Source organism: Pseudochaenichthys georgianus, chromosome 14 (genome assembly GCF_902827115.2).
Source record: "Pseudochaenichthys georgianus chromosome 14, fPseGeo1.2, whole genome shotgun sequence".
Lineage (NCBI taxonomy): Eukaryota > Metazoa > Chordata > Actinopteri > Perciformes > Channichthyidae > Pseudochaenichthys > Pseudochaenichthys georgianus.
The window spans coordinates 26,865,294-26,888,352 of NC_047516.1; the positions used below are offsets into that span (position 1 = coordinate 26,865,294).

At 39.5% G+C, this 23,059-nt stretch overlaps 1 protein-coding gene across 1 annotated transcript in view; it reads left to right on the forward strand.

Annotated features, from left to right (window-relative positions):
- Window positions 1–23,059, forward strand: part of camkk1a (calcium/calmodulin-dependent protein kinase kinase 1, alpha a) — a 107,341-nt gene that overhangs the window by 41,891 nt on the left and 42,391 nt on the right. The window contains exons 3-4 of the mRNA XM_034098650.1: window positions 14,885–14,932; window positions 17,100–17,153. Of these exons, the coding sequence (XP_033954541.1) occupies window positions 14,885–14,932; window positions 17,100–17,153 (102 nt within the window). The remainder of the gene's footprint in view (window positions 1–14,884; window positions 14,933–17,099; window positions 17,154–23,059) is intronic.

Below are 23,059 nucleotides of genomic sequence, written 5' to 3' on the forward strand. Positions count from 1 at the left end.
GGGGCTCGGATCCTTGTCACCTTTTTCATACCTGATGACTTTGCCTCCCTGACTACAGTTGCTTCAGCATGTAGAAGCTAGTAAGCCTACTATTGGATTTGTTTTAGATAGGCACAACATGTTTCATATGCAGACCTTATTTTCCTGTTCCATGTTAAAATAAACCATTTTCAGTGGTGATTTTTGTTTGGTCATGGAAAATGAGGTAAAGGTCATTGAGAAGTTATGGAAAAGTCATGGAAAATCATTGGTGAAAAAGTGTATGAACCCTGATCTTTAATTGTTGTATACATTCTTTTGTAGTTTTTTGCTACTATTGTGTCTAATGAGGCATATATATCAATTTCCAAATACTTAAAGTGTTGGACAATCTGCAATTCTGTATTTAAGTTTAGTTCAACCATGGCACTATTGAGGGGTAAAATACATAATTTATTCAAATTGATCTTGTAACCAGATATTGAACTAAATTGGGTAAACATATTTAACAGCTTAGGAAGCGTAGTTGGTACCTCGTCCAAGTACAGTAGTAGATCATCCGCATATAACGAAATGTTGTGGTCTGTGTCTTTTACAACTATCTGTTTTACTTCTTTGGATAGTCTTATTTTCTGTGCAAGCGGTTCTAGAGAAATTGCAAACAGAAGCGCGGAGACAGGGCAGCCTTGCCGTGTCCCACGTAGAATTGGAAATCTAGGTGACCACTGATTGCCTGTCAGAACCATAGCACTTGGATTATTATATAGGATCTTCACCATAATCATAAATGTTGTCCCAAAACCCATTATTTACATTGTATGCCACAAAAATGGCCATTCTAGCTTTTTCAGCATCAACTGATAATACGGCGCAAGGCGATGTTATGTCTGCTGCAAAATGAATAACATGCAGTAGTCTCCTGATATTGTCTGATGAGAATCGGTTTTTCATAAAGCCTGTTTGGTCATAATGAACTAATGTCGGAAGGACTTTCTCCAATCGTCGAGCTATTACTTTTGCATAAAGTTTGATTTCTGAATTTATAAGTGATATTGGTCTAAAACTTGTGCATAAGTTTGGGTCTTTCCCCTTCTTGTGTATGAGAGAAATTATAGCTGTATTGATGTCCTTTTGGAAATGTCCTTCTTTAAGTGCTACCTGAATAATTTCCAATAATATTGGTCCTAAATCAGGCCAAAACTGGGAATATAATTCCGGAGGGATACCATCTATACCAGGGGATTTGCCAAGGTTCATGTCTTCCAATGCTTCAGATAATTCTTTAAGTGTAATTTCACAATCTAAGCGATCAATGTCCTCAGGGGATAGATGTGGTAAATTCAGATCCACAAAGAAATGTTCTAACTCTGCCTTTGATGTCTGTACTTGAGATGTATATAAAATGTAATGTTTATTGAACTGTTCAAATTCATGATTAATACGAACTGGATCATAAAGGACAAAGCCATCATTATTCATAATTGAGGATATTTGGGCCAGCTGCTCGTTATTTCGGAGTTTACTTGCCAGCAGGGAGCTCGGTCTACTTCCATCTAGATATTCTGTGTTTCTTACCCTATGAATCAGAAATGTAGCTCTCTTGGTAAGTAGCGCATTGAGTTCAGCTTTAACTTTGCATACTGCTATCTCTTTATCTGAATTATAATGTTCCTGTAGTTCTCTAATCAGTGATGATAATGTACATTCTAGATCCACGATTGTCTTGAGCTCTTCCCTATTTCGGTTTGAGGAATACGCTATGGCGTTCCCTCGAACATAACCTTTTACAGTGTTCCATACATGCCTAACATCTTTAACTGAATTATAATTAAACAACATAAACTCTTTTAAGCCGATTTTAAGCTGTTGACAGTATTGTGAATCTTGTAATAATATTAAATTGAATCTCCATCTTGCAGCTCGATTGTTCTCCTTGGAGAGAAAAAAGGTGCATACATTGGCGTGGTGGTCTGATATTGACATGTGATATTTCAGTATTTTGAACTAAATCTACAAGTTTAGAGGAGATTAAAATATAGTCTATCATTAGAAAAGAAAGTAAACTCTTTTGATATAGGATGCCTTACTCTCCATATATCTACCAACGCATAGTTATTTTTAATGGTACTTAATGCTAGGTTAGCTGATGAATTGCTTTGGGTATTCCTTGATCTATCTAACAATGGATTAATTACAGCATTCATATCACCACCAATAATAATGTCATAATTGGTCATTTCGGAAATTACTTTTGAAAGTGATTCAAAGAACGTAGGTTCATATGAGTTAGGTGCATAGCATGCGATCAAAGCTATCTTTCTATTGCAAATGACTCCTTGAAGATAAGCAATTATTCCATCTTGATCTTGACCTTTGTTAACAATATGTAATTTTAAGTTATTGCGAATTAAAATGATTACTCCTTTAGTTTTACTGTTTGAAGATGAGTAAGCCACCACTTTATAAATATTATTCCCAATTGTATGTATATCTTCAGCTAATAAGTGAGTTTCTTGAAGAAATGCAATATCAGCCTTTTTTCGACTCAAGACATCAAGACATTTTGTAATCTTTAGATTGGAGTTAAGACCGCATACGTTTAATGAGAGAACAATTAATCTAGTCATATGTATCAAACCAAATATACTTTGTGGACTTAGTTATGCATATTTTAACGTAATTTACAATGTCATATAGCAAACCCTGAACCCTGCGATTTGGCAAGATTACCTCATTCCCTTAATTCCCAACTTTCCTCCCTTCTCCTCACCCGAAACAACAAAAAAAAACAAAAAAAAGAGATAAATCATAATTTCCCTCTTTAGACTCCTACAACTCCGCTCCATTTAGCAGAGCTGTGGCACGTAGAGCAGTAAGCACGCATGCTCAACATCCCCTCTAGTGTAACAAGTTGCACAATACATTCAAAGCATTAAGTGACAAAATCGATGTAACTGAGGTTTCACAAGTTATTATTATTTTTTTTTCAAACATCCCTCCCCCTTGTGTTCAATTAGTCCATTAATATGAAACAATAATCCGCTTGGTAACATACATGAGGGCTCGTCCGGGATATTTAACTTAATTCCTGGGGTTATAGGTGGTTTTCTTATAGCTGTAAACATTTTGTAAAACGTGTGGGCGGTACACCCGAGAATGGCATCCTTCACCTTAGAGTCGTTCTTAGTTTGGCCGTCCTATGTGGAGCTGGACCGGTGTAATAAGGACGATTTGATGGAGATAGCGCGGCACTTCAGTCTTGTGGTGAGTCGGCAGATGTTAAAAAAAGAGTTGAAGGTATTGGTAGTGGATGAGATGGTGAGAAGGGAATTACTAGTACTGGCTGTACCTGCTGAGCTCCCAGTGTCCAATGTTTTAACTGAAGACCCGTTAAGTCAGAGGCAGGCGGCGGAGTTTACATTTACCCAAGAAAAGAGTGGTGGCAGCGAGGGGGGTGAGCCGTGTGAAGCACTGCTCATGCCGCCTCACAAATGTCCACCCTCTCCTGTTGGCAGTACACACTCCCGGGAAGGGAATAAACTCAAAGTCCGTCTCGCCCGGCTTCAGTTGGAAGCTAAAGACAGGCAACTTCAGTTGGAAGCTAAAGACAGGGAGCAAGACAGGCAGTTTCAGTTAGAGATAAGGAAAATCGAGGCAGATAAGGAAGTCCGGATCCGGATACGGCAGATGGAGCTAGACTCCGAACTGCGCGCATCCGGTGTTGTTGGCAATACTAGAGAAAGCTTTCCACTTCCTTCTCATCCACCTGCCTTTTAATGTAGGGAAAAATATTGCATTAGTGCCGGTTTTCCGTGAGACTGAAGTGGATGCATATTTTGGTGCGTTTGAACGCATTGTGGCGGCACTACCGTGGCCGGCTGAGGCCTGGGCTCTGTTAGTGCAGTGTAAACTTCACGGGAGAGCTCAGGAGGCGGTTGCTGCTCTTTCGCTAGAGGACAGCCTAAGTTACGACCTGGTAAATCGTGCCATACTTAGGGTGTACGAGCTAGTTCCCGAAGCTTATCGGCGAAAATGTAGGAACCACAGGAAGGGTCTTAATCAGACACATGTGGAGTTCGCCAGGGAGAAGGGAGTGATGTTCACCAAGTGGGTTGCTTCATGTAAAGCGGTGGATTATGCTGCTCTGAGGGAACTGATCATGTTGGAGGAGTTCAAGAGATGTTTGCCTGATCGTATTGTGGTATACTTGAATGAACAGAAGGTAAACTCTCTCTCTGCTGCCGCTGTGTTAGCTGATGAATATGTCCTTACGCATACATCTGTGTTTTCTCCCGTTTATACTGAGAGGTCCCGTCGTGTGTCCGACGCCCCAGTTACTAGGCTGTTGAATGTGCATGACGTAACTACAGAGGAGAGAGAGTGGTATTATTGTCACCAACCTGGACATGTCATCGCCAACTGTGCAGTTCTGAAGCATAAAGAGCAGCCACAAAACATGTCCCCTCCAAAAGGCATCGGTCTGATTAAAGCAGAGTCATCCCTTATCCCTGCATCTGATCGTGACGATGGTGAGATAGATCCCTGTTTTAAGCCTTTTGTGTTCGAGGGGTTAACATCCTTAACTGGGGAGTCTGCCGATCAGAGACCTGTGCGCATATTACGAGAACCTGGAAGCGCACAGTCTGTGATTGTTGCCTCCGCACTGCCATTTTCTGAACAGTCAGCCTGTGGTTATGGTTCCACATTATGCGGGAGAGCTCAGGAGGCATTGAGATGGGTTATATCCCACGGCCCGTACACAAGGTACATGTACAGTCAGACCTAGTAACCGGTTTCTACCCAGTCGCTGTGTGTCCAGCGTTACCGTTGAGAGGGATAGTGTTTTTAATGGGAAATGACATTGCGGGTAGTAAGGTGATCCCTGCACTCGGAAATGATTCTGATGCTTCCTTGTTTAATCCTGTGATTGTGCCGGTGCTTTTGGATAAAGATGTGCCCGAGGAAAAGCCAGGAATTGTGGCTTCCCCTCCTCATGAGGATGTCGCGAGCACGGCGCAACTCGCCAGCTCAGACAAGCCTCTCGACTTTCCGACTCTCTCAGCAACCCGAGAGTGTCTGCTAATTTATCGGATACTCATCCTAGTTTTGGTGCTAGTTCTACAGCACGTTGAGATCTGTGTAGGACTCAGCCTTTGGCCTATCATGGTCGTGTTCCTCTGTTATGATCCATACGTAGCCTGTTTTAGCGTACACAAGGACGATCAGGGTGTCATGCGATGGGCTCTGATCGTGCGGGATTACAAAATAAGACATCCGTTTTAAGCAGGGCTCAGAGAATGTGTTAGCCAATGTATTGTCCAGGTTGGTTGAGTCAGTGATGTTCTTGTGTGTTATTAGGTAGATTTGTTAGTGTGTTTTGGTCACAAACCTATAGGTTTGTGTCTTAAGGAGGGGGGGGGGGGGGGTGTTACGGCTGCTGTTTCTGCCTGCTCGGTAACCTGTCTGGGATTGTCTGCAGCTGTGTGTGTGATTATGTAAATGAGCTGTATGGTTGCCCCAACGTCATTGGCTGTCATCTCCTGGTCCACTTCCGAGGACACTGATTGGAGCACGCCGGGCCCGACATTCTCCAATCCTTGTGCAAGCCCAGCGCACACCTGCTGAAGAGGACTACAAAGCCTGGGAACAATTATCACTCAGGAGGCTCTGCTGCGATCAGACGCCTCATACCTTTGCTCTTGTGTTATGGACACTACAGACTGTGTTTGGTGTGACATATGTGTTTAGTGACGAGTGTCAACATATGTGCTGAGTGTCGAGTGACGATATATGTGTTTAGCATAGGGTGCAGTTTCCCTCCTTCAGCTGTGTTTTTTTACAGCTTCCTTTATTTAGTTGTACCACTTTTAAAGTGAGGTTTTGTTTCGTTCCCTATATTAGTATTTATTTCTTCTGTATGCCATTAGACTCCTTTTTTAGAGTCCTCCTTTTGTTAGGTTATTTGTCAACCTGTGCCCTTTTGGCCTTTTTGTTTGTTCAGGCTGCACGCCTTCCATTTTGTTACACCCTGTTCTGTAATAAAACTTATATTAAACTACTTATAATTATTACCAATTACATACTGGTGTGTGTTGCATTCCTCATCCCTAGTGAGTTTGTAACAATTGGTCACAGCTACATTTAATCTATTGTAATTCACGACACTGTAGTTTTAGATTAAGGCTGTTCCGGTTTGTTGGAAAATGTACATGCCTGTTGCATTTCTGATATAATGCACGTTTACGGGTGTTTAACATCTTAAACCATTATCTGCTTTATTACCTGTTTTCTACAATCTAAGGGAGGTGATAGACACACCTTTATTGATGCAGTTGTTAAACCTAACCTTATTGGATTCAGAAAATCTCACCAGAGGACTGCAGTTGAACATTAGCATACACTGGCTAACACTTGCATATAGCTGACATATAGCTTAGGTTAGTTAGAGTGAGAACAGGGAAAAAGCTAGCCTATCTTTGCCCACATTTTGTTATTGTTTCTTGGAACTCAGCAAAATATAGCACTGTAAAAGGAATTGCTTGACATTTTGGGAAATGTCTGCAGAAATTGACACCACTAACATGTAGCGCTAGGAAAACATTTAGTTTAGCTTAGGTCAGGTAGCATAAGAACAGGGGAAACACTAGACTGTCTTTGGTCCAGACCCCGGCGCCAGAAACAAATCTACAGAGAGCGCATATGATTTTCATGGGAGGGCACACAAAACCGTCATGTGCGGCGCCAGATATTTTATTTTGGGGGTGCTGTGGGGTAGTTTGACGTTTCATAGAGGGTCCCCAAACATGTAGGGTTTCCCATTAGTGTACCAGGCGGCTACAGTGGAATTTTCCTACTGCAACATTCCCCACACACAGTATACCCGCGACTGTTGCAATGAAGGCTCGATAATCAGCTCACGGCATATAGGTGTAAGCAGGGAAAAGTGCTATATTTTTTTTAAGTGGGGGGGTGGACTTCACCTTCTCTAGGGGGGGTCCGGGGTCATGTTCACCCAGGAAGATTTTTTGTTTTAATATTGAAGTTAAAAAGCATCAATCTGGTGCACTTTGAGAGCAAAATTAAGAGATCTATGATACATCTCTCAACACCCATATGAAACAGAATTGTAAAACAGATTTTCGTTTTCTTTATGGATATTTACAAATCACTCTCCTTTAAACTGTATTCTTGTTTTACTGTCATATAGTATTTCATACCTGTTTTTCATGTATTACTCTGACTGACATTACATACATCGTAGCATTAAAGTTCACAGTTTTATTTATAATTTAAAAAAATACAAATATTTTGTTATTTAATTTTTATAAATAATAAGAAAAAAAAAGTGTTTATCGGTGGGAGGGCAGGAATGTCAAATGGGAGGGCCTGGCCCTCCCACCGCGCCGGGTCTGTCTTTGTCCAAGGTTTTTGTTTCTCAGTACTCAGCAGTTATTTAGCACTGTGAAATAAATAGTTTTACAAATTTGAGAAATAGCTGCAATGATTGATTCCACTCACATGTACAGCTACTGTAGGAGACATTTAGCTTGGCTTAGCTTAGTTAGCGCGAGAAGGGAGCCAGTGAAAAAACCTAGCCTTTCTCACACCAAATTGTAAACAAAGCACCGGCTAACACATCTATAGCTTAGTAAATTATATCTGGCTGTGGGGTTTCCTGGCAACCAGTGGAGAGTTCTAGCTGTCACTGGACCCAGCTAAGAAATATAGTCCCGCATAACTCTGTAACACTGTAAAACGGAAAAGTACTGTGCATTTGGCCAACATCATTTGGAGACAGCCGTATATTGCGTATCAAAAATGACGACTACAACTATTGACATAACATAGGAAACAAGCTGAAAGCATCTCTTTGTGCTAACCCATTAAAAACTAAGAGCATACTGCAGCTGCGGGTGATATACCGAATTTCCATTTACCTCTGACTTTCTTCCAATTCAGAGTGAGCATTACATATTCATAATATCTGCCAGGCTGTGGAACCCCTCTGATTTGAACAGACTGCTGCCACAGACTCCCAGATCTGTCATTGTGTCCTTTCCGATCTGGAAATGGAGTTGCAGCCTCTTGCACTGAACCATGAAAAGGACTCATGTTGCTTGTATTTCCCTGCTCTCTCTGAATCTACAGTATAAAACAGCAGAGGAAAAAAAGAGAGTGAAAAGCACTTCTTGAATGCATAAACATCAGTTATGGCTGACATTTTGAGTTTATTCACCGTTTCTCAATATAAACAGCAGTCACCACATTGGAAAAGTGGTTAAGAATAACTCACACATGCATGTTTTCCCAATTGGTGTCAGATTGTATTTCTCCGACCCTCATTAAGGACAGTGAAATGTCCACCTTGACATGTAATGAACCCAAGTGCTATAAGCCATATGAGGATAATCTGCGTGTACAGATTTGGTTTAACTAAAGCACCAAAACTGTTCACTTCTTTTTCTTTCTCTGTGGCAGAAAAACTTCTCTTTGGTTCTCACTACTGACTTTCTCATCCCATTTTTAATTGTCTCTCACTCTATTTTGTACACATACAATTATTGTGTACAATTTTCTTTCCTCCTGGGACGTGGGAGGATTTCTTAAGAACCCATACACTTTTCTGTTTTGTGTGTTCAAGTTAGGATTAAGAGAATCCAGAGAAAACCGACCAACATCACGGGGTTAAATGTATGCCTTTTAAACTGCACCCAATAGTAGGCCTAGGTGCATTGTTACATCTCTAAATCAACACAAAAAAAAACGTAAAGTTGACTTGGTTTCACATAGGACATTCCAACCCAGTCTCACAAAAAAACGTGTAATAACTACATTGGTCCACAACGTCGGACGTAGTATTTCTACAAAAACGCCTCTGAAATTGTAAGATCCCTACGTTTCTTTTCACCATTCATTCCAATGGCTGGCATCTATGTCACGTGATCTTCAAATTTCTCCCTGCAGAAAAAAAAAAAACATGGCCGAACTTCGTTTTATTCTCGGTGTAAAATAACTATTTAAAGTTACTTTGGCCATTAAAATGCGTTTTGATGTCATTTGATGCGAGAAATATGTGTTGTTATTTCAGATTATGTGTGCAGTGGATGTACATGATCTTTAGTTTGCTAGTTATTACGAAGATTACTTCAGGAAATGGTGTCTATACAACGTTTTCATTGTTACCAAGGTGGTTGCTAGAGACGCTGCTATCGATATTATTTCTGTTATGTTGTGTAACTGTTTAATGGTGTTATCTTTATTGCTACCTCCTTCCCCGTCAAAGTATAGTGTTGGTCCACAGCGCAAACGTATTAGTTGAACAAAATCCGCATCTAAAATGGTGCAGAAACGTTATTTTCCCCTGTGCAATTCCAGTCTCACATCTCACATCACATCGTCATAAACAAATACCGGAAACAGACCTAAAAGACTTTATTCCGAGTGTTCTTGCTTTTCTCTTTGAAAGTCATCACATAACGGCATTGTAATACACGGTTCGGCTGCATTAAATGTTACATATCTGCCGTAGTTCTGTATTTATAGAGCCCTGATTAGAAGACTTCTAGACAAACATGAGGAACTGCCGCCAACACTGGAAACATGACGTGGAACATAAATATATCAACAGTTAAACAACATCTTACATTTCTTTTCACACAATGCGTCTCCTTGCAGTATCAACACTAATTCGGCTGACTTTTATATTTGATCCAATTGGTCGATAGGCTGTATTTACACCATAAAGGTGCACAGCTGATATAAAGGGACACCTGGTGGTTAAAGCATGTTATTGAATTTCATTATTTTTATTATTAGATATTAATAGAATCCCTATAAAGTATGTTCATTACTCGTTATTCTCTACTAATAGTTAATTAAGACTGTATGTAATGACTATTTTGCACATCCCTTTCAAGATGTCAAGATTTTCTAAGGTTTATTGACATATCATATACACAAACGGTGTAGTTATGCAATGAATGAAAAACTTTGTGTATACCTCCAGCAATGTTAACTATGTTGAAGCACTTATTTTAACTGATATTATACATAATGTATTATACTCTTGTGCAGAATATGACAATGTAATGGTGGAGGTACACAACTATTGAAAGATGTCTTGTGATGCACTGTTGAGGAACCTGTGACCCAAGTTTTTCATCTCCGGCCTTGTCAGGTATTGAACAATCAATAAATAAAGAACACAGAATTGTTAAATATAAAACACAGAATTTGTGTGATTATACTAAATGATTTATAAATAAACCACATGCTAACACTATACACATGCTGATGTAACGCAAAATGTTCCAACTTGGGATCTAATAAAGTACATCTTTATCTTAAGATGATCGATGGCTACTTGCCATATTTGCAAAATTTGCCTCTGAACCTTGACAAGTGGCATGTTTCAGGCTCATCAACGAACAACAGGGGTCACAGACATAAGACCAGCTGTTAAATAAAGCTCTTCTGACCTTAGCTGGCATGTGTGTATATATATTAATGCTGCCCGTTATGGGCACAAGCAATTTTCACCCATTTATTAATTATATGTTTTAAATTTGAGTGTTTCCTATCCCCTAAACCTCCAGGGATGTACACAGTTTAATACTGGTCAACTTCTTATTATGGGAAATACGAAAACGTCTTTTAAACACTACAACTCCCAGTAGAGACGTGCCATAGATAGAGAACATGTTGCGAAACACAATAGCCAGCATGTGTAGTTCAGGGGACGGGGTGGGGGAGGGGGGGACGCGGTGGACCCGTTCAAATCCAGTTTTGGACAGTCTGCCGTGGTTCCATCCCATTTCAAGTGCTGTTCGATGCTCTGCACACCAATCACAGAGCTTGAGGACTATCACGGGGTTATTCAAGCGAAGCGGAGAGAATACTTACTTCCGGGTGTAATATTCTGTAAAGCAAATGAGCTGCTCCGACTCTCGGTCCTGACGGACTCCAACTTGTGTTCATTAATCAAACAAATAAATAAACACAAGGATAATTATGTGTTATTGTTGAGTAAATGGAGAATTGCACAGGGGAAAATAACGTATCTATTGTGGTGATTGACATTATTCACCCACGGATCTATGGGTTAGGGTATTGTTCTGCACGGACATTTTAGTTAGCCGACTTCCTGTCTCCTCCGCCGGTCTTCGCTTCCCCGGCAGCTTCCCGGGCATGAAGCTGTTTTACATGTGTTTTGAGATGCTAAATAAAAGTCTAGCTTGTACCTTTGATACCCCGCCTCCGACTCCCATCTCTCGGCACCACACTATGCCACAATTTTAGATGTGGATTTTGTTAAAACTAATACGTTTTGCACTGTGGACCAACACTATACATTGACGGGGAGGGAAGGGGGGGTAGCAATAAAGATAACACCATTTTACACAACATAACAGAAATAATATCGATAGCAGCGTCCCTAGCAACCACCTTGGTAACAATGAAAACGTTGTATAGACACAATTTCTTGAAGTAATCTTCGTAATAACTAGCAAACTAAATATCATGTACATCCACTGCACACATAATCTGAAATAACAACTCATATTTCTCGCATCAAATGACATCAAAAGGCATTTTAATCGCCAAACTAACCTTAAAATAGGCATTTTCCACCGAGAATAAAACGAATGTCGGCCATGTTTTCTTTTTCTGCAGGGAGAAATGTGAAGATCACGTGACATAGATGCCAGCCATTGGAATGAATGGTGAAAAAAAACTTAGGGATCCTACAATTTCAGAGGCGTTTTTGTAGAAATACTACGTCCTACGTTGTGGACCAACGTAGTTATTACACGTTTTTTTATGAGACTGGGTTGGACATTCAGGTCTCTTCTTGGGTGAAAGTCTCATAGGCAGGAATTGGGATGCAATGAAAGTGTCGCAAGTTTTTTTTCAGTAATTTTAAATTTATGTGGCAAAACTATATGGATAGCTTTAGGAAACACACCGCATAGGCTATTGGTTAGTAATTGAAAACCAGTTTTAAAAGCTATTTAATGGCCTGACATCATCCAAAGGGAATGGAATAGAAATGACCGTGACAATATTGGAACATTTAACTGTGAGAACTGTGTGAACTGTAAGTGTTAAACTTGAATATACAAATGTCTTCGAAAAAGTTCAGCCACAAAAAGTTTACAATTGTATCTGTTACATCTGACTAAGTGTACAATAAATTAGCAGCAGCAGATGCAATTGAAAATTACTAACTTTGGCAGCCCCTCAAGCAAAGATTAATGTTAGTGTCACAGTTCATTAGTAGAGTAAATGATGTGCTTATCCTGACATTGTCATGTATTCTGGACACTGATACAGAACTTAATATCTGTTCATTTCGTATTTCATCTTAAAGAAAAATCTATTTTAGTTCCTCAACCCAACCCAAGGAAATAAACCATCTTATTCTGTAAGGCTCTCACTTTGCTACAGCTACCGCTCTGTAAACATTGATTTAAAATGAAAGGTTTAGGAAATGATTTTACACATACTGAACAGGTTTTAAATATTATCCAACACAAATTCCTTTTTTATTACATATACATCCTGAGGCAGGTATCCTCATCATTCATCATAAGAAGGAAATTCATGGCCATTGATTTTGAAGACCACAGTGGCAGTGATGCATTTGTTATGCACTGATATTGATCAGATGTTCCAGTCATTTTGCAGGGTGGGATGTGGAAAGGTTTATCACTGAGGAAAGACAGCGCTGGTTATCCAAGCAATAGTCCAACATAACAGTGTGAGCGAAAAAGCCCTCTAAAGATTTATCTGAGCCCTGTGAAGCATTTATCCATGTGCATGTGTGGCAGATGTATTTAAGGCTTTCTGCATGGCCTCTTTATCCATCAGGCCTGACAGACAGAGTATTAACTGCAGTGGACGCTGAGCATGTGCTGGCAAAATGTGAAACCAATAGAAGTCCTCTCAGACAATCCCCACTGCTCTTTTGTTTGGCTTCTCCTCATTTGACTTTCCCTTTATCCTTTGCCGCCCTATTTTTCCACATTCTCTTTATCTCTTTTCAACCAATCAAAGCATTCTTTAAGAAAAGGTTCCACTGCTTGCCTCACCTACCAAAGCGCTGTCCTCTTTTTCATCTCCAACCCTTTCTCATAATCCCTGCCCACAGTCATTCACACCATTATAGCCTACAGTGCATAACCCTCAAATGCACGATCCTTACATCTCCCACAGCACAGCCACGCTCGGTACAAGCTACATAACCAGAGAGTTATGTAACCCACTACATAATGTCATATTTTCTAAAATATCTTGCCTAGTGGAAACTGAAGTCCTGCACCATACAGTACTTTCACTCGGTGTGTTTATTACATCTGTGTGTGTTCTTATAACTCTGATCCTGTTAACGTGTCCCGGTATCAAGCCTCAGGCCACTAACTGTAACTGCTTTCAATCAATTTTCTCCACAGCTTTATCCCCTCCGTTTTAACTGCAGTGCATGATATATATTCCAGGGAATAAAGTGTTTGCCAATAATGTTAAATGTATATCATTATGTATTATTCCAAAAATTCATAGATAACCAAATTCGTTTTAATTGACTTTAAAAGCACAGTAGACTATTGGGGAGAGATTAGTTACATGTAATTATTACCAGGTACAATTACTTGGAAACAAATATGTAATTAAATGAAAGTTGTATATCAAAAAGGTTGGTGTTTATGAAGAGGTTACATCCACATGTTTTCTTTTTAGGAAAAAGCTTACCAATTTAACATTGTTTTTGCCACTGATATGAGTTTAAAATCTATATTTTTAGGGAGATTCAAGCTAGATTGCCCAGTTTAAAACAAACAACAAAAAAGAGAAGATGAAGAAGCAGGCTATGGCTGCACCAAATAGTCTCCTAAACGTTAGCCGGCTAAACAAATCTCAGTCCAGCAATTTTTCAATACTTTTGTAGTGTCAGCCAAAATCTCATCAGACTTTATTCTGGAGCTGTGCCTGGTCATTAGGTCAAATCTTTTGGGCAGGAAATACAAAATGTAGGATCATTTTGAGCGTGGAAATATATCTAATTATATATACAAATAATTACATGTAGCACAATCAACCATAATGTTACTTATTATGTTCATTATCAGCCCTGGAACTGAAACCATTTTGTGAAGCCAAAAACATATAATATTAATAATCATAAAAGTGCAACGACTAGTAGACTAATTGCCTGAATTGACCATTACTAAACAACTAGGAAAATCTTTTGTCAAGGACAGCCCTAAATCTTGTTGACTAGTGAGCCGAACATGTCGTCGTCGATATGTACGTTTTCACAGATACAGAAGAAGATGACTCAATTGCAATTTGAAATACAAGCTTTTGTATGCATCATATAGAGACATATAGTTCAGTTACATTTTGTTAGGCCCATAAGATATTTAATAATTCACCCTAGCATATCTTACTCTAAAGTCCAAAATCATTTATGTTATCTGCAAATCCATATCGTGCATCCCTAATGTTCTTACTTTCCGCTCATTGACTCTGCTGTCTGTGTGCACCCCATGCCTCTGAATTCCCCCCCCCCCCTTCCCACGTCCTGCTGTGGTCTGCTCCTCTCCGCCGTGCCCCTGGCTGACTCTGTGCTGTAGCAGCGGTTGCTATGGAACTGCAAATCAGCCATTTAAGCAGTAGCACTCTAATGGATTTGCAGACAGTAAACAGAAACTACAGACTGCATCGTTACCTACATCTCTGAAATAAATGACTCTCAGCACGTAGACACACACAGACAGCGGGGACGCTTTGTTCCCATACTAAAGGCAGCCCTGTTTCTCTTTGCTTTGGATGATGAAAGTGCCTGTCATGTTTATGTTGATGATTTAGTTCCTCATGTCCCCCATCTTTTCTGTCCCCCTTACAGGACTGTATCCAGTTGAACCAGTATAAGCTGAAGAGTGAGATTGGAAAGGTGAGTTTTCTCCTTTTTTGTGTTTTAAGAAAAGAGAAGATTGACCCTTTGCCATTATTTAGAAATTAATTTGGTTAGAAACGCAATAATCATAGCATGTTAGCTGTCAACTGTAATGCTAGCGGATTCATTTACGCTTGTTTTTTATTATTATTTGGAACTAATGAGATGAAAATTACTAAAGTAAAAATCCTTCTTATTAAACTCTGTCAATGGGGAAACTGTTCATTTCAATTATTTATATTTATGAAATGTTCATACAAAGGTTAGTCTGATCGTTATCTACATGACGATTAAAAGAAGTCCCCTTTAATGCTCACCACTTATCCTGGAGTCTTGTCGCGGGGGAAGCAGTTCCATCAGAGTGCCCCAAACTTCCCCTTCCCCATGCCACGACTGGGGGGGATTCCAAAACGCTCCCAGGCCAACCTGGAGATACAGTATAATCCCCCCACCTGGTCCTGGGCCTGCCCGTCTGCCTCCTCCCAGCTGAACGTGCCTGGAACACCTGCCTAGGAAGATGGCGAGGTGGCATCCTTACCAGGTGCCTTACCACCTCAACTGCAGTGTGAACGAACAGCGGCTCTACTCAGAGTCCCTCCGGGATGACTAAACTTCTCGCCTTATCCCTGAGGGAGATTCCAGCCACCCTCTGGAGGAAACCCATTACAGCCGCTAGTATTCACAATCTCATCCTCTTGGTCAGGACCCATCCTTCATGACCCATCCTTCATGACCCATCCTTCATGACCCATCCTTCCTGACAATAGGTGAGGGAAGGAACGAAGATGGACTAGATTGAGTGCTTTGCCTTATGGCTCAGCTCTCTCTTCGTCACAATGGCTGTACAATTTCTTATTGAGATCAATTTGACCCAGACATGCTCACTGGGGTTTTGAAATGTAGCACTGAAAGTAAAGGTGAAGCTAAAGGAAACTTCATTATGGTGCTAAATAAATAGTCAGAGGACAGTCAGAGCTATTAGGATTCATCATCAGGGGACTATGAATAGCTGTACAGAAAGTGTACAACAATCCATCCAAAGGAGATATTTCCATCTGGACAAAAGTGGACAGACCGACTATCATCAAGAGCATCACCTTTAGCATGGCCATCAAAAACAAACTGTGTGACAAAATCACTAGATTTGATATCGTAAGGAGGATGAAATAAAAAGCACAACACTCAAAGAGTGCTGTAGAATTCATGTGGCGTGCTAGACCATTTCAAACTCCATAGAAGACACTGAGCTAAATCTGACAGCACACCAGAACGACTCAGGGTTTTGCATTTCAAAAAGTGACGCTTGGAGATAAACTCTGCAGGGAATTCACTGTGGCAGCAAAAGAGATGGAAATTGAAGAAACTGGATAACTGAAAAGAGCAAATCTTTTTACACAATAAGGCAAGACACACTGTGTTTTTAGATTACCAAACAGCATATATATGGCCTATATACAGCAGCAGTATTGTTTGATATTAAAGTAGTAGATATTTAATTTAAAAAAGAACAAACATCAGATTGATATCTATATGTACACTTGATCATATCTGTATTTAGAAATTAATCAGTGATGTCCTATTCTCTATTTTGTCCTAACAGAGTGAATCCGTGAACACTGAATTGCTTCTGATTTTATCCGTTTTAAAAAATCTAAATTTGGAGGATTTCACACTCTAAAGCAAACAAATTGATTTGTGTGTGTCCATGAGATACTCTTCTTCCATTAATCAGCACGCTGGCAAATTTGGCCAAGCAAGACATGAAAAGTTATAAACTTTATTTAAATCCTGTGCGCATGTGATCAGCTTTCCATGCAGTTTTGTTGCATGTTTGCTCCTATCGTGTGTGTGTGTGTGTGTGTGTGTGTGTGTGTGTGTGTGTGTGTGTGTGTGTGTGTGTGTGTGTGTGTGTGTGTGTGTGTGTGTGTGTGTGTGTGTGTGTGTGTGTGTGTGTGTGTGTGTGTGTGTGTGTGTGTGTGTGTGTGTGTGTGTGTGTGTGTGTGTGTGTGTGTGTGTGTGTGTGTGTGTGTGTGTGTTCAAAGTAATGCTTTATGTGGTTTTTAATCTGGAGCATGAAAAATAACATTGCATTTTCGTTTAATGATGTTTTACTGTGAACAAATGTACCCACATCTTAATATGAATATGTTTTACTGTATTGCAGGGCTCCTACGGTGTGGTTAAGCTTGCCTACAATGAGGATGATGACAAACATTATGTAAGTTCTTGTTTTTTGTTTTTTATTCCATGCAGCAACTTGTCTCTCAGTTTGAATCAAGCCTCTCAGTTTCTATTGCAAAGCTTTACGTAGAGTCTTAATCATCCCATAGGGGTGCCTTTCGGTAAAATGACTATTTAACTCGCCAACATAGATTTTTTGCTATTTACCTTATGTGAGAAACTGCTAAATTACAAAAACTATTGCAGTTTGGACTCAAAACGTTTTTGCAAAAGGCGGGGCCTGGAAATACTCAACAATTTATCCAATTATCGTACATTTGAGTGGATATGTTTAATCTGTGTTTGGGAATGGGACAATCAAAGCATTTTCATGCTGACCCCAAATCTGCATCTCAAACCCTGATTAGCAGAATATCACTGAGATCTGAAGTATCGTAATTATTTAATGTGGGTGTGGCCTCATGAGGCAGGAAAAATAGTGCCACGGCGACAATGCTGCATGCAGCTTTAATTAAATATCATCCCGCGAATTACGCACCGACTAAATCAATAATTTGACACAACAAATTGATTCAAACATGATTTTATTCAGTGATAAAGGATCGTTTTGCTTCCACCGAGAACAATTAGTCAGTTTGGCTCGAAATACCAAACAGATCATGCATTGCAGCATCCTATACACCCCTCTGTTTCAGCCCTGTTTCAAAAGTGCTGATTCTGTGTCTGTAGCTTTTAGAATAAGGTGCCACGCCCCTCTGAGAGATATTTGGTTAAAAAGAACGCAATGGTGCTCTAGGAGGAGATTCAGGTGATAAGGTGGGGGGGGGTGTTACCTTGGTTGGTGATTGGCTAATGGTTACATAAGCCAACAAAATCGTTATGACATCATAAAGTGGCCAAAATCTGATCAGCTCATTTTCAGACAGGTTTTTATATAAATGGATCAGGATGAAAAGTGAGCCAATCTTTTTTCCTGAAACTTTCAGAATCTCTTTACACAGAGGGGACACATGGTTATGTATAAAAGACATGAACAATTAGATTTTGCATAATAGGTCCCCTTTAAAATGAAAACAGCTCTAGAGCTCAAACCTTGTTCCTTTTAGTTCCTTTAATTTATTTGTCTCATCGTCTTGTTGTTCTTGTTCACTTTCTATTGTCTTTACTGGGGGCTGTGTAGATATCCTGAATCTTAAGTTTCATGCTCTTAAAAAATATAAAAGCAAATGTTTTTGGTGTTTTTCTGAAAGAGGAAAACTAATCTGTTTTTTTGGCCACAGCTGAAGTTGAGGATCAATATGATTGCACATGATCTGCCTTGATCAGTGCGTCCTCAGCAACGGTGTGCTTTCCAAATGTCCAAAATGACCAATCAGAATTGAGTATACAATTGAGCCATGTCACATGATATTAACAGATATTTTGATTTTGTTTGTCCCTCCATCTTTTTGCTTAGTTTTTAGTCCAAGGCATGTGTGGCCTTGTAAGAAACTTGGAAATGAAAGTGACTTCTGGTGCTTCTTAAAGTGCTTGGAAGACTTTATGATCTATTTTCAAAGCTGTTGCTTTGATTGCCGGTAGCTGTTCAGAGGTCGGTTCAATCTGGATATGAGCCAGTACTAGTAATTTAAGGTGTTTGCATCAAGGTGATATACATTTAAAAGCTTGGCAAACCCTGTAAGCCTTTTTATGTTTAAACATAAAAATGACTGCTGCCACGTAAAGTAACAATGAAAGTGTTTGGCTGAGTCATGCAGACTACAGCTGCCAACCCTGGATGTGTTTAAGATGTACTTTTGAACTGGAGCCAGTGAGAGCTCCGAGCTAAACACAACCCAGTATTAACATGGCAGCTTGTAAATGGGCTGCGGAACGATAAACAACAGCAGTTTATGTAAGGCCAGAGATGAACCCTGTAACATTAGTAAAATATTATAACAAGTGAGAGCTTATACTTTTCCTCTGGAGGAAAAATGACATGCAGCTTTAAATAATGTCCAACCGTGGAACTTCAATATCAATATCTTTGGTGCAAGATTGTCCATAAAATGTACATTTATTGCAGATTGTCCATAGCAGCGTAACACAAACGTGTCCTGTGCTGGATTTGAGTGTGTGGGGAGTTATAGTCCAGTGGGGGCAGGGGAGAGATAAACATGACCTCATTAAAAGAGCTGAAAACGGCAACTATTATCATTATTAATATTTTCTGTTAATTGACATTAAATTCATTAATGCAGCTCTTTTGCAAATGTAACAAGCTTTTTTGCGGTTATGTTTAGACAACTCCCAGCACCTGATCAACTTTTGACAAAGATCATGTTCTTGGTTTAGTACATAACATCCAATCCAATCCACTTTATTTATATAGCACATTTTAAAAACAGAGGGTTTGCCAAAGTGCTTCACAATGAACATAACATTATAATAAAATATAATATTACACGAATAGATAAAAGGCACACATAAGAATAGATAAAAGGCACACATAAGAACAATAAACATGTTTACTTTATTAACATTTAACGGAACCATAATCTTTCCCAGGCCAACACTACACATGTTTTTAATGATGGCTGTAATGGCACTTGACTCCAGACTGTATATCTAGATGTTCCCAAATATATTCCCATAACAGACAGAAAAGCATGTTCAATAACATTTATTTAGTTGATTTTCTGGAAATTTGCTTTGTGCTAAATGTGGATAGAAAACTGACTAATGTGCTTTTCTGTGTACACCCACCATCCACTCAGACCTCCTCTCTATGACTAGTCTGCAGTACATAAATATAGCTCTTCCCACACCACGGAAAAGTAGCCTTTGTCTTTTGAAATGGAATCCGCCAAGCAGATTGGTGATTTTCCTTTGTCAGAATCACCCAAAATGAAACCACAGATTCATGAAAAATGTTCAAATGCAACAATTCCTTCCGCCTGTCCCTACATTCAGTATTTCTGTTTAGTCTTTCCTTCCGCTCTGTGTGGAAGCACTGTTGCTGATTGTTGACGCGGATGTCACTTTCCGGGACAGACTGCAGGTTATTGCCTTCTGGCTCAAATGACAGACACATCAGAAATCAGGAGAGGAGTAATGACTGCATGGAGGGAGATTCTATTTCCTGGCAATCTGGGCGGGTTTCATAAAAGAAATGATTGCATATTTCCTGCATATCTGCAGCATGAGCCCACATACAGTATGCACCAATATCACAAACACAGCAGAGACAGGAAATATAATATATGATGGATATTATTTATTAGTTTACCTATTTCTCATTGGTTTAAAAATCAATAAAAAGGTATAAACAGGAATTTTGTGCAAAAGGAATTACTGTTCTCAGACTTGGCATCAACATCCTGAGGAAAACTCTGATAAATATTTATGTTGATAAATTGTAGAATGAATTAAAATAGGTTTTAACTTGAAATGATTTAAGGACCAATTATTACCACTGTTAGGATTTACCACCAAGGTCTTTTTTTCAAGTGAGCTCGAACACCAGGTTTTATCATCAGAGACATGTTAAAGAATATTAAAGGTCTCTGAATCCTGCCAGTGTTAGTGTGGCATGATGTGTTGCATAATTACCATGATCGATTGGCAGGCGTCCAATTGGGATTCAGGCCCTTCATCAGCCTCAGGGGGCCAAAGTAAATGTAATGTATGCAGCCTCCACTCAACTTAATTTGAATTGGTAGAGCGATGCGTTCATAAGCAGGAGCACACTCATACACACAACAGCTGTGCATGGTAGCAGATTTGGGGAATTTATAAAAATAATATTAAATATAGCCTTTCTAATATACAAAAACTATCAACATGTTATCCGCTTGTGGGCCGTAGTTGAGTTTTGTTCAATAAATGAAGCTCAATAAATTACATTCACCTACACAATTGGTCACATTAAGGCCAATATAAACTGAAAATGTGCAGGTCTTAAACTTATATTTATGAAATCAAATGTACATACTTTTGAAGGCCTCTTTTAGCCATAGCCATTCCCTTTCCATTAAGTAGTTCTCAATGTCAGTTAGATTCAGTTTGCTGACAAAATGTACGTGAGGGACGATTGGGAAACAATGCTGCCATACATCAAGTATGACTATTTACTTTTCTACAGCCGTGTTTAAGTTTTATTAAATTACTGCTACTACAATACAAGTGTTCAACCAGGAAAATCACAGAGTGGACATGAACAGAATCTCACTGTATTTGTCAATAGGCTAAGCATCGACAGCACATCAAAATGCATCTACATAACAAAACATGATCATTTTTCATTTTGAAAGCAGGTCAGTTTTAAACGTTTTAAGGAGTAATGGAACAATTGTCTTTCGTTAAAACAATATGGGTTTTGTGACAAATCTTAAATCTTTGCCGATGTCAACACTCAGTATAGGGTAAGCCCACTTAACCTTAATTTCTCAGCTATAACGTGTTTCATGTTCATCTCTTAGCAAACAGTGCACATGTCTTGTTTACATGCAGAGACTTGTTTGTTTGCAGATTAGACTTCTGAAGAATTCAAAGAAGGCACAATTGCTCATTGAAGGAATGATGATGACTGACATCATACCTTTAAATGTCCCCCCTCTTCCAAAATAAATGTCCTGCGGTCAAGATTTTTGACTGCCTTTGATCGACAACACCTACACCTCACCAGTACCTCCTTTGCACATACTCAGAAGCTCTTACAGCAACGTAAAAACCACGAGCAAATAATAATAGCTGCAATAATTCTGAGTATTGCCTGACAAATTGTTTTTGTCACACACACACACACACACGCGCGCGCACGCACCCACACACACTCAAAACCATGGATACTGGATACAGGGGAGGATCTACTCTCCTGCCAAAACGGTTTTCTGCACAGTCATAGCCATGGCATCCAGTTTTTAAAAAGGAACTGCTGAGCCGGAACAATCTGAGGTGTTGAAGTAGAAGAAAATGTTCCACTTCACCATGAAGCAATGATCAGTGAAATGGTGCCATGCCATTATTCCGACATTTCCACATTTTTAAACTAATAGTTGGAAAATGTCCCATTTGATTCAAAGCCTGTTGGTCCGACAGCCCTTTTGCTGAGATGCATTGCACACACTCTCCCTGCAACAAACACAAGCATATGGCTAATTATCGTGTAAAATGATGTCATCGTTCATTCACTGTCTTGATATTTGTATACAACATGACCCACCCTACTCTGCCTCTGATTGGCTATCTTGATATTTTAAGCCTTGCCCTAATCAATCTACCTTCTCGTGTCTCGTTGCCTGAATGGTAGAGTTGGTTAAGTTTAGGCATGATCATCTGAACTAGCCCAACCATTGAAGACAAGTAGTAATTCAGAGAAGGGCGGGTCATGTCTCTCCTATAGAAGGCAAAAACATTATCCGACCAAAAAGGTCACCTGATGTTATTCTGAAATGATACGTTTTATATTTTGGGAAATGTGGCTTAAGAAACAAACAGTGGCGTTTTTATATGTACAAAAGTGGTGGGGCACGAACAACTTAGATGTTTATATATAAGCTTCTGGTGCTTTTTTAAACAAATAGCTGTAGGCTATCCGTGAATGAAGAACACGGAGCAACACTGTCAGCGCATACATTTACGTACCTTAATACATGCAGTAAAGGGCACCATCACAAAGCAATACTTAACAATAACAACTGTAATGCTTCAGCATTAAACACTGACACGCATCACCGAGGTCACAATATCAATCGATACAGCAGTGCAATAGCCTATAGGCAAAACACAGAAGATCATCAAAATCTATGACATCAAATGAACTTACCAAAGCTGCAGTAGATGGTCAACTTCCGTTTTACTGATTTTAATTGCTATACGCTGCTCTCTCTCGTCTCCTCTTCACAACTACACTTTGCGCGGCACACGTACTTATAGCCAATCAGCTCTGAATTATGAGATGAC